Consider the following 13604-nt stretch of genomic DNA (forward strand, 5'->3'; position numbering starts at 1 on the left):
AAGTAGTCAACTCATTAACAAATAATATGCTCCTGTAGAACTCAAAATGGTAAGTGCAGAGGAATTGAAAAAAAAATAGAGAATAGGCCATAAATTAATGAAACAATTCCATATGCATTCTAAGTAATGTCTTATATTTATACTATGCAAATATGTTTGACTATGCTAGTGAAGATAGAAAATAAAGTGAAAAAAAAGGAGGAAAAATACAAAAGGAGAGAATGAAGTGAACCTGAGAAAATTGCTTCTTGAGTCAAATAGATTTGATTTTAAATCTTAGATCCTGCATATGCTAGTTGTGTTACCATGAGGAATACAGCTGTGTTTTCTCTGTAAGATACCATATCTTCAAATGTGAGATAGAAAGGGTAATAGTATATATTTCATAGATTTGTTATTAGAAATAAAGGAGAGAATTTGTATAAAAGCACTTAGCACAAATCCTAACCACTGGCAAACACTCAATAACAGATATTATTCTTTATGAGTAAAAATAATAACCATTTGGGGAAAGAAAGGAAAGTTTTGTTTTGTTTAGGTGGGTTTGCCAAGAAATGCTGCCAGTGCTTTGGTTTGGAAATTTAATTCAGGCACTTTAAATTTTCCTCATATGTAACTTAATTCATTTCAAATTTACATTTAAGTATTGTGTATACATGCTAAAAAATGATGTCTACAAAAGGCAATTATAAAAAAGGCAATTATATTAAATCAAAATTTATTAAAATATTTATTTGAATGTAACCTTTCTGATATGTATGTATGTACATACATACATATGTATACACATATGTATGTGTGTATATTTATATATAAAATAATTGAATTTAATGGAAAATTCCATCCATGTGTGTGGCAGAAATGACGGTTTAGCAGTGAACTCTGACAATAGACAATAAGTCAGTTAAATTATTTGGTGCCTCAGTTTCCTGATCTACATATGCAAGTGTACGATGCAATCTCTTCCAGATACAAAATTATGTGTAATCAATCATATATTTAAATTAACTTCCACTGTAAATTAATGAGATGAAATCTGAGACAGTTGCTTTAATTCAGTTTTATTACCACATATAACTATTATCAGTATGTTAGATTCTTTATAGAAGCTTAGCCTATTTTAATTTCCACTGAAACCTCTCTCTGTGCTCCTTTTTTAGGGATATTTTTCTTTTTGCCTTTGGTTTGGATTGCTACTGGGATGTTGGCACTTTTTTGCCTATAAAGTAAGTCAACTGTTACAAATTCTGTTTTTAATTTAATAGCAATTCATCATTTAAAAGCTAGTGCTTGAAATACCTTATTTAACACATTTCTCCTTGAAGAACTGACATAAGGAAAGAAACTTTCTTCATATTTTTGATATACTATTTGTAACCAATCTTTCTTGAATTAGGTGATTTTTAATTTGATTTAAAAATTTAAAGAAAAATGAAAATGATCCAATTAGGTGCAATTTTCGGTCTCAAAAATTGAGATATGTTTATTTATCCTTACTAAAATTGGAAAACAACTTAAATAAGAGACTTAGGTATTTATCTATGATGAAATTAAATTGTTATTCATTGTGCAGAAAACAAAAGATGTGTTACTCAACAGATTTCCTTTACTGTGAATATACTCATTATTTCATCTTTTTGATAACTGTATATTAAACACATACTATCTTCCAGAAACTATGTGCCATGTTATCTGCAAAATTACAAGTCCTTTCTGCAAACATTTTAAAATGGAGTGAAATGGTAAGTTGTGTATACTAATATTTAAAATGAAAATTAGATATTTCAGTTAGTGAACAACTAAGTACTTAATCACTCATATATTAGGTTCTGTGCTCCACTCTAGAAAGTCACTGAGATAAACAGACCTGGTTACTACTGCCCTATAAAGTTAACTGTTCAGCTTTAAAAGTAATTTCCATTAGAAAAAAAAAAAAAGTTATACACCATGAAGAGATCACTTCTAGCTAAAAGGGATATGAGGAAGTGTCTTGAGAAGGCTTTGGCAAATGTGTCATTTGAACTGATACTTAATTTTTTTTCTTAACGTTTTTATTTATTTTTGAGACAGAGAGAGACAGAGCATGAATGGGGGAGGGTCAGAGAGAGAGGGGGAGACACAGAATCTGAAACAGACTCCAGCCTCTGAGCTGCCAGCACAGGTCCCAACACGTGGCTCGAACTCACTGACCGCGAGATCATGACCTGAGCCAAAGTCGGATGCTTAACCGACTGAGCCACCAGGCACCCCCATTTGAGCTGATATTTAAAAGACACCAGGGTACAGTTCTAAAGACTCAAATGGGGTAATATAGTATGGAAATAGTAAATCATATTTGTTAAGTGTTATATTTTTCAGTATCACAAAAAATGAGACTTTTTCAAGGTAAACAGGAGGATTTCTTTCCTTCAAAGTGGAGAAATTAGGGGGAACGTATTGTTATTCTCTATTTGAAACAACCAGAAGAAAAGAAAACACACACACACACACACACACACACACACACACACGAAACAAAAACCAGGTTTCATCAGGCAGGAAAGCACAGAAGCACTGTGATCCTTGAGAGACAGAAAACAAAGGAGATGAGTCCTATGATTGCCTTTAGAGTAGAACTGCTTTCAGAGAAGAACTTCCAGGCTTTGGCACAGGGGGGAGGACCCCAGGCAGACTCCCTGTGTTGAAGAGATGGATCTAAGAGCCCGGAGAGAGCAAAATGGATAGAGTTTGTGAGACAGAGTACCAGAAAGGACATGCACAGAAAGAAAGAGAGATGTAGGAAGAGAACTCCCTGAGTATTCAGCAAAATACTGATGAGTCTGTGAGGACCTGCCCAAGGGCAGGTAAGGAATTATCCAAAAGATTAGATGTAACAATGCCTGGGGCTGACATAGGGCCAGGGATATTACTTTTTACTGACTCGAATGAACAACTGGAAAACGTTTTGCTATTATAGATGTGGCTAATGTGTTCTATTCGGTGGTCATTTCAATAGTCTCCTAGCCATAGTCTCCCTTCACCTTTGAAGAGACACTATACACACAAGGCACCTCAACAGCCCTGTCACTGCACACACAATCTTTGTAGGCAAGATAGTAACTACAAGCAACTGTCTCCTATCACAGGAGGTCATGACATGGCTTTGATGGCATCCTCCTCTGGGATGATTCATCTGAGCCAGTCATTCAGGAAATGCAAATACTCACAAAAGAGCTACACTTTTAAAGGGAAGGGAATGGGTCATTGGCCCACACACAGTATAAAGCCTGTCTCCTCAGTTAGATTTCTGCGAATTATTAGGTCAGTCCAGGGCTGCTCCACCACTGACACTGTCGAGAGCAACTACTGACCTCCACAACCCTACGTTTGACAAAGCCCAATAGCTTTTTGAGTCCCAGAAACAACATGTTCTTCATTTAGAAATTTTAAAACCAAGTCAGTTATTGATGTGCATTAGACGGACAAAATAAAATTGCTTCCTTTGTATATTTAATCTCAATTACAGCTGATAATTCATCACTATCCTTAAAGAATGGTTAAATTATAATTAACAGCACTGATGTTCTGTGATTCCTCTTTCCTCTGCCAGTGCAGTACCTTGGTAAGCCAACTGATACTTAAAGTCACTGGTGCACATTCTAACTATAACACTACTACCCCCTTTTACTCTGGAAGACAAATACCAATATTCACAACCTGGCATGGTTTGATTAAATACAAAACACACACATACACATTTATATGCTCAAATATGTTTCACATAACTAGTGATAGTTTAAACTAATGACAAGAAACTTACTTGTACAGTTAGGCAAGCTTCCAGACCATGTTCCATTGGCTGTGCACTGTCTAACTGAAGGTCCAGAAAGGATATACCCCTCCATACAAGAATAAATAACTGAACTGGAAAACGTTGTGCCATCAATCCGAAAGACTTTTCCATTGGCTGCTGTTCCTGGGTTGCCACACTGTATGGCTATAAAACAAAACGGGTAAGAGTAGATATAAAAGTGTTTTTAGAATTCCTCTCACAAAAAGGTAATGACTAAATGATTCTTTCAAATTATCCAAAGGAGCTACAAAAGCTTCTAAAAGAAGCATTGGATTATCTTTTATAAATAGTTGAAATTCAAGATGAATTTATATTGACTCTATTAGTTTAACTACTGGGATGCAAATCACGGCTACTTTTTGAAGACTTTTTTTAGTGCCTTTGGTAGAAACATTACACAGTAAAGTAATTACTTGAGAGTACTGCCTTTGGGTACTACAAAATCTTTCAAAGAAGGATTAGAAGAGTCGGTCTAAAAAACAACTCATGTAAAACTGGAACAGATGTAACAACAAGATGTGACAGATTTATTTTAATTGTACTGAGGGTAGATATAAAATGAACAATTTAAGTATTATAAACATCCATGTATATTTTTATTTATGTAAGTATATAACTGATTTGCATTAAAACTTTATTATCTCTATTTCTGGGCTAAGGTGTACAAAACAATAAATTGAATAAAAACAAAGTAAATTCTATGAATGTGTGGCATTAAGTTTGCAACATATCCTAAATAAGAATCACAAACACAAATACCTTATATGATTAGATAGTCTGTATTATTTTTAACTATTGGTCATTAATGCCATAAGTGAATTTTTAAAATCTCTTAAAAGCAAGCCTATGTTAGACATAATACTAAATTTTGCTGTAATATAAAAGGGTATGTTAGTACTTTGTAGTTTAAGGTTATCTTTACGAATATGAAATGTAATTATAGTTTTAGAAGTACCATCTAAATCACTTGTTGGATCTCAACTATTTAATTTTGCTATTCCTTTGTAATAGTACTGTATGTTTGTGTGTACGTGTATGTAGATAGGAAACTTACACGTTTCATACGTAATACAACAAAGTCATACTCCAAATAATATATGATACAGTAAATATTTTTATGTGCTGTCAAGAGTAATTATCCTCTTCTATATCCATTAGTACCTGCCTAAAATAATAATCTGGTCATATCTATCTGTTATGTGTCATGTCCCATAGCCTTGACACAACGCAAGAAAGATTTGAAAAACATTATCCTTGTTTTAAGATGTCATGTAGTTTGCATGTTGTAATAAGGATCCAGGTTCAGTCTATCTCTTGCACAATAAAAATCAAGAACTTCTCTAGTCAGGGTGGTTTCCAGGTACAGACAAATCACACTATTACTCCTGTTCTCTGGTGTCTAATTCCTCCATCTCAAAACATACATTTCTCTTACTCAGAATGTTATCTGAATTACACAAGTAAAATTAACTTAAAATGAAAGGAGTTAAGTGCAAATCTATCATGCGTGAAAGCTGAAAGCTTTTTGGACACAGCAAGAGCAGCGATAACAACTTTGCCTCTGTAATACTGACATTTGGGAAAAGTGGGAGTTGATTGTTACTGTGAACATAGCTCCATTTATGTTTACTACTAGCTGACAAAGCCATTTCTCCTAGAGTCATTTCTCAGCTGTCAATTGACCTAATCTAATACAAATGATGGTTAACATTCATTGAGCACTTACTATGTGATGGCCACAACGTTTTCAATATTAATTAATATCACAAAAATTCTGAGTTGATATTAACATCATTGCCATTCCCTGGTAGGAAAATGAGGCACACAAGGATTAAGTAACTTGCCCAAGGTCTAACAACTAGTTAATGGCAGATTTTAACTAGCACAAATTCATAAGCATGATTATGATAGTGTATAATGAGAGTATTGGATTTTATTTAGACTAGTAAATGAAAGGCTTAAACATGATATATTTTTGCCAGTTGGTTATTTTTGTGTGTCAGATACATTATATGAATCATATTTTATGTTCACCCTTTTTTGTTACTAGAGATAATTTTTAAAATTACTGTACCTTTTTTGTCACTTTTTATCAAGGTGATAGCTATTTATAAAGAGTCAAAAAATAAATGAAAGTATAAAGAAGAAATTAAAGGTAATGTATAAATCCACCAAGAGATAGCACTTGGTAAAATATTTATATATACTTATATTAATATGCATATGCAAATATATATAAATGGATATATATTCATCATGATGTTTATTTCAGGCACTGTGCTAAGCACAGAGTACACAGGAGTAAAATAATACCCTTTTAAAAGATAGAAATATGTTATTTTGTAATCTTATTTTTCTTACTCAACATTATAATTAGGGCATCCTTCTTTCATAAAGTTTAGTAACTGGATAGTTTTCTATTATATGTATATTCATGACTTAACTAACCAATCTCCTATTGACCAACATGAAATTAATTTGGTTTTTTTTCTTTATCATATAATACAGTTTAACATACTCTAGTTTATGTATACAACTGTGTACATAGGTCCCGTTTTTTAAGTTTTTATTTAAATTCCAATTAATTAACCTACAACGTAATATGAGCTTCTGGTGTACAATTTGTTGCTTCAACACTTTCATACAACACTCGGTGCTCATCACAAGAACGCTGCTTAATCTGTCACCTCATCCACTGCCCCTCTGGTAACCATGAGTTTGTTTTCCATTGTTAAGAGTCTGTTTCTTGATTTTCTGCTCTCTCTTTTTCCCCTATGATCCTGTGTTTTGTTTCTTAAATTCCACATGAGTGAAATCATATGGTATTTTTAAGATAAATTTCTGGAAGTGGAATTTCTCAATGATTTTTATTTTTGAAAAATGTTTTTACTTTTTTGAAGTATATATAGAGTTACCCAAGATGTTATAACAATGCACTTGTATCAATGGTGTAAAAAAATTTTGCTTGTTTTCACACGTTCTCTGCAACATCACACACCATCATTTTTAAAATCCTTGTCAGTTTATCAAAATGCTATGTTCTTTAAATTTGTATTTTCTATTTATTAAATTATTTTAAAACATTTGATATTTTATTTTCATGTGTTTTATCCATCACATCCATACATCCTATGAAAGCTTTTATATTTTACTGTTACTAAAGTAATATAATGTTACAAAACATTTGGAATAAAGAGAATAAAATCCTCCAAATTTCACCACTCTGTCCTATTATCATTTTTGTGTACTGCCTTTTATTCTTTGTTTTAAATAAATATCATTTCCCATGAATTTTACTAGAGTGCCTAATTCTGAATCTTAATTTTTAACAGTTTTACATGAAATTTACATGAGAAATTTACATTTTCTCATGGCCTTTATTCTAATATTTTATTGATGATATACTGTTACACCATGTAAACATAGAGTTGCTTATGTAATATTTTTCCTACTGCTGTCTAATTAGTTTCAATTGTTGCTGGTCATAACCAGTTAGAAATATAAAATTGCATCATCACAATTGTGTGTTTTCTTTAATATTTTTATTTTCTTAGGAAAAAAATCCTCAAAAATGAAGTTAATAAATCAAAGCTATATATATTCTATGAATAAATATGTATTTTGTCAAATTATCCTATCCTAAAATATGATGACAAAAAAACCTCCAGAAATGTTTTCAAGTTCTAGTTTTGTTGTACATACACTAGAATTTCATTTTTAAACAGGTGAAAAATGATGCTTCGATGATCAATTCTAATTTTCTGACAAGTAGTTATGTAGAATTTTTTTCTATAGGTTACAATATTGTTTTTTGGCTCCTCTGTGTTTTCTGTTCATTCCTTCCGTCTACTCATCTACTGGAATGCTTTCTTAAATGATTTGTATGAACTCCATCCATGAGAAAAATGTTAATTCTGATATATTTGCTCTAACTCCTCGTGCTTTTTTATCCATAATGTACATACTAACAAAACAAAGTCAGCACCACACATTTCATCTAAAAACTATTTTGTAGCTCAGCCGAACGAAAGGATTACCCATGTACAATATATTTATAGAGATTTTTCCTTTGGAAAGTAAGTTTGAGGAGTCATTAAAGATCTTAGTCTTACTTATTGTCTTTTGCTCAGCAATATTGTTTCTCAATTTGTTTCCCTTATAGTAGCAACTGAGCTGCAAGTCTCTTAATTAAGATTAAATTTGGTAATGTTAAAAAAAGATAACTATCCTTCTTTGCTAGAATGCGGACACTAATTTTAAACATCGTCAAAGGATTTTGAAATATAATCAATCAGGAAACTGTCAAGACGGTTCTATTGGGACTTATTTTCTATTTATAAAACCTGTTACATTTGGTAAAACATCAAGTACATTTCATAAATACCTTTGTAAGTTTAGCTTTTGCACTAAAGTCATCTCAAAAAGAACAGTTTAAATTATATGGATAATTTTTCAGCAACACTTCATTTTCTAGCCAATCTGTAAAGAGTTAATTATGTTAACTCTGAGTCAGTCAGAATGATTAACAATTTTACCTAAACACCAAAATTTTTAAGGATTCAAGCTATCAACAACTGTACTCTATACATAAAAATTTCATTTATTATTAGGCATCTTCCTATATTTTTCTATTTCTACACACCTGAAAACTAAAACAGATCTTGAACTAATGTCAAGAACAATCTGTTTTTTCCCTGATAGTGTCTATTACGTAAAGGTCTGTGGTGAAGAGGTAAATATAAATGCTTTTAAGAAATATTTTTAATTTTTCCCATCACGATGTTTGTTGTATTAAATAATGTTTGTGTATACATAGCCCATGAGAGATTTTTTTTATAATTATTATCTATCATAGTTCTCCTATAGGATGAGGTCAGTTAAATGTAGTACTAGTGCCTTTATTCCAGCGTTGCGACAGGACGAATGGCTAGGAGTGATTGCACCTGAGGTATAGTGACCAACTGAATTTAGATGCACATTAAATTTCAATCCTTTCAGTGTATTTAGTTTCTGCTTAGATTACCTTTGCATTCTGGTTGCCTTCCAGTCCAACTGCCATTGGCTAAACACGTTCTTTCTTCTGAGCCATGAAGGATATAACCAATATCACAAGCAAAACGTACAGAGCTTTTGGTTCTGAAATCACTTTCCTGTCTAGAACCATGACCAGGAGTACCCGGATCCCCACAGGTACCAGTAGCATCACCTGAAATTCAATACAGTTCAGATTAATTCATCTCATTAAACGTTGACTATGTTCAAGATTTAGTCCAAATGCTTGTAGGCTTTTGTGTTTGTGCATGCTGTGTTTTTAAAAAATTTGTATTCGTTTATTTTTAAGTAGGCTAGATGCCCAGAGTGGAGCTCAACTCAGATCCTGAACTCATGATCTTGAGATCAAGACCTGAGCTATAGTCAAGAGTTGGGTGCTTAACTCACTGAGCCATCCAAGCCCACTTAATATGATAAACTGACTGGACAAAATCATAATTCACATTTCCCATCTGAGTCCAGTCATAGAAAAGGCCTAAAGAAAAAAGAAAATCATGCAGAGCATAATGTTATTTGCCACATCTGTGATATTTGGGCCTAGTAAACAGGCTAAGGACATTTTCAATATCTCAAAACCTAGATAATGACCAAATTAATGGAAAATTTATAATTGATAATACTATGAGCTCAAATGACAAAGAATTTATAAAACTAAAATTAAAAACTGTATTTGATAATTTGCATGTTTCCTTCTCTGAATTTCCTAGTAGCTGAAAATATTTTTGGGTGTGAAATTAGAACTGTAATGTGCTGGAAAACGTAAATGTTACAATACAGTATCCTGTAGACTAAAATCTCACCCCTAATTTTCTCTACCAATGGCCACTGATCAAAGATACATGAATTATATTCTTTCCAATATGAAAATATAAAAATAAATTGTAAACAAAGATTAGAAATTCTGACTTAAGCTCCTTTTAAAAAATGTTTACTTCTTTATTTTGGGAGAGGGAGAGACAATGAGTAGTAACGGAACAGAGAGGGAGGGAGAGAGAGAATTCTAAACAGGCTCTGTGTTGTGAGCACAGAGCCCGACGTGGGGCTCTATTCTATAAACCATGAGATCATGAACTGAGCCAAAATGAAGAGTCAGATGCTTGATCAACTGAGTCACCCAGGGGCCTCTGACTTAAGTTCCTAACAAGGATTTTGCTCATGGCTAGGTGTTCATCTTTTGATTTTTTTTTTTTAATTTTTTTTAACGTTTATTTATTTTTGGGACAGAGAGAGACAGAGCATGAACGGGGGAGGGGCAGAGAGAGAGGGAGACACAGAATCGGAAACAGGCTCCAGGCTCTGAGCCATGAGCCCAGAGCCCGACGCGGGGCTCGAACTCACGGACCGCGAGATTGCGACCTGGCTGAAGTCGGACGCTTAACCGACTGCGCTACCCAGGCGCCCCCATCTTTTGATTTTAACATTAAGATTTATTCAGTCCCTTTATCATTTCTTAAATAATTCTAATCAGAGTTGCCACTATATTATTATACATTAAGAGAGAGAAAGAAGGAGAGAGAGAAACTTGAAGGCATATACATTGAAAATGCTGTGTGTAGATGGCTTTTTTGACGTGCCCTGTGTATTTGGAATCCTTCTTTACACCACCTCATTTTCATGTGATGTAATAATAACAACCACACAAAATGTTAAGATCACTATTCCACTTTACATATCTATGTGCCTTCTTGTTTGCAATTCAGAAGCAGTTTTGTAATACATTGGGATATATGCATATAGGTTTATGTTTTTATGCATAATCGGTTATCTGAGTTAATTGAGTTACTGTAAGATAAGAGTTTTAATTCTCATTAAAGTCACATTATGGTCACATTAAAAATAAGAGTTTTTTTTTAAATCTATAGACTAAATTTGAAGTCCTAGGTAGTTACTTCACAGGGATTAACCACTAATCATAAGAAGACTCTGAAATAAGTAACCATTTCACAACTTTTTGTAAACATTTTTTTATGTTTAATTATTTTTGAGAGAGAGACAGGGCATGAGCTGGGGGAGGGGCAGAGAAAGAGGGAGACACAGAATCTGAAGCAGGCTTCAGGCTCTGAGCTGTCAACGCAGAGACCAGTGGGGACTCAAACCCTTGAATAGCAAGATCATGACCTAAGCCGAAGTCAGTGAACTGACTGAGCTGCACAGGCACCCCCATTTCACAGCTTTTACTTCTAAAGGGAAAACAACTCGATGTTGCGTCATCATTATGATCTCCACAGAGAAAATAATCTAAAGATAATGAGCAAAATATAAATAAAACAACAGGCAGAAAAATAAGCACCAACATTTAACTGATGGGTAAAAACAAATATATAATAAGTAGTATCAAAAAGGGAGACATCACAGATCTAAAACTTAATTGACATTATTTTTGTTTGTTTATTTAATTTTGAGAAGGAGAGCGCAAGTAGGGGAGGGGCAGAGAGAGAGAGAGGGAAACAGAGGATCTGAAGCAGGTCTCAAACTCACTAACCCCAAGACTGTGACCTGAGCCGAAGTTGGATGCTCAACTGACTGAGCCACTCAGGTGCCCTAAGTGACATTTTTCTCAAGAAAAGCAGTAGCTTAAACAGCTCAAAAGAAGATTTATCAAATACTGTTCAATAAATTATTAATTTTTAATAGCTTCGACATTCATTTATTATAAGATAACTCTATTTGGGTTACAGAAACTCAAATTATATATTATCTATTAATATCTTTCAGAAAACTTGGCTAGGTTTAATTTAAAACATTTAGGGCTTTATTTTAAAAGTATGCTATTAAGTAATTGATTGTGTAGAAAGTTTAATAGAATTGAACTCTAACAGAAAAATCATTTAAATAACATTGTTTTCTGGGGAAAATTACATTGGCATTGGCTAAAATGGAATACTCAAACTTGAGTCATTCACCATGTTAATGAACAAAAGCATTGTACTCAAAGTAGCATCCTAAAACCACTTAATTATTTACATTAGCTACAACACAGTTCAAACATGTATCAGTAATTTATCATCTACAAGATGAGTATTAATTTGTGCTCTGAACCTAAATTGTCTTAAGAAGTATTCCAATAAATGTATAAATTATCTTACAGTTTGTCTCATGAGATTTTAAAAACTGTATTATTTTTATCCCTTTAGAGATGTTTTGTGTATATATTTCTAATAATAACAATACTAATAATACAACTTTCAGCACACACTGTCCAATTTTCCAAGTGGTACCTGAACAATGAGGTTGTGCTCCGCTCCAATGGCCGTTTAACTGGCAAGTCCTTGATGACTGGCCTAGAAGGGTACGCTTTCCTGTGCAGGAATAGTGAACAGTGGACCCGAAGGTAAACTTCTCACCAGACAGGACTGCATTAGGAGGAACGCCAGGGTGTCCACAGTCAATCACTACAATACATAATTATTGAATATAAAATTTTTTTATATCTCCTATCGAACAACCTGCACCACTTTTTATAAATCAGAAGTAAATTATCTGTTCAAATATACCTAACCTCCCGAAGTCAAACATCCATGTGAAAGCTAGCTTGTAAAAAATAAAATGTAAGTTGCAGTTATATGAGTAATCTTGTTAACCTGCTCACCAGTGTTTTGCAGGAACATTCTAAGTACGCATGAATGAGTGAGTTTAACTCTGTTATGTGTGTGTTGGTGAGTGTGTGTTTATACGCATACGTGCATGGGTTTGAAGTATATATGTGCCCGGACAAGGATATGCAAGTTAGAGAGAGAAGTAATGTGAAATAGCTAAATAAAGACCTGCAATGCTATATGGGTTTCAAAATGAGCCCATACAGAAATTAAAATGGAAGGATTTTGAAGGTAAAGGAGAGGAAACTCATTTGAAGATGGATCTGTGACACACAATCTAATATATAGTCTAGAATAATTCTAATCCTGGCTGGTAATGTATAACTCATGCTGTATGAAGAAAATACTGTGTCTTGTTAACTGAAACACTACTAAGCATAGTGGAATCAGATATCAGTGCATTGTAGAATTTTCTTTATAACCTAGAGATAGCTTGGGAACTGTGTATCCCCTTTTAGTTGTAACATGGAAAAATATTCAATGCAATGTAACTCCAGAATCTTAAATAGCACATAAGGGGATATAAACTTAATAAAAACCCTTGAGTACTTTGCATTTACCAAAGATACTACAGGAAATTAAAAAGGCAAAAAATGTGCATGAGAGCTAAGAAAATCTGAAAAAGTTCATGTTTATATGTCTTATGAAAGATTTTTAACTTTAATGCTATAGCCACACAAAGTAAAGTAAGTGAAATAGTCAAACTATTAGACTAAACTGTATAAACAAGTGGAATACATTTTAAGCCAAAGATCAACAATTGACTAATTTGCATGGAAGCTGAAATTTAATGGGCAATGCATAAAGTTTTGTGGCCTCATTAGTGCATGAATGATTTCACAAAATTTTCAAGAAATCCCACCCTATAAAGTATCTTTAAGTAAAACATTATCATAAAATAATTTTATAATTTAGAAATTTAGTATAACCAAAAATCACTTGCACAATGAGTTTTGATTCACTGCTTCTTCAATCTATAAAGTTCTTGTCTTTCTTTTCATGACTCATCAACTCTTTGAGACATAGCTATAGCTGAGACTTAATAACTAACTAAATATTTTAAATTCATGTTCATTTCTCTATATTCTCACGTAATTATTTCTATTAAATTATTTCCTCACTAT

At 33.0% G+C, this 13604-nt stretch overlaps 1 protein-coding gene across 4 annotated transcripts in view; it reads right to left on the reverse strand.

Moving 5' to 3' along the window:
* The window catches only part of CSMD3 (CUB and Sushi multiple domains 3), a 1253459-nt gene that overhangs the window by 53413 nt on the left and 1186442 nt on the right, over positions 1 to 13604 (reverse strand). For all 4 annotated transcript variants that reach the window (XM_040494274.1, XM_040494275.1, XM_040494273.1 and 1 more), the window contains 3 exons: positions 12103 to 12276; positions 8856 to 9038; positions 3800 to 3976 (listed from right to left, as the gene is read on the reverse strand). In XM_040494274.1, coding sequence (XP_040350208.1) covers positions 3800 to 3976; positions 8856 to 9038; positions 12103 to 12276 — 534 coding nt within the window. The remainder of the gene's footprint in view (positions 1 to 3799; positions 3977 to 8855; positions 9039 to 12102; positions 12277 to 13604) is intronic.

The sequence above is a fragment of the Herpailurus yagouaroundi genome, unplaced genomic scaffold (assembly GCF_014898765.1).
Source record: "Herpailurus yagouaroundi ecotype Mexico unplaced genomic scaffold, PumYag 186, whole genome shotgun sequence".
In the NCBI taxonomy this organism is placed as follows: domain Eukaryota; kingdom Metazoa; phylum Chordata; class Mammalia; order Carnivora; family Felidae; genus Herpailurus; species Herpailurus yagouaroundi.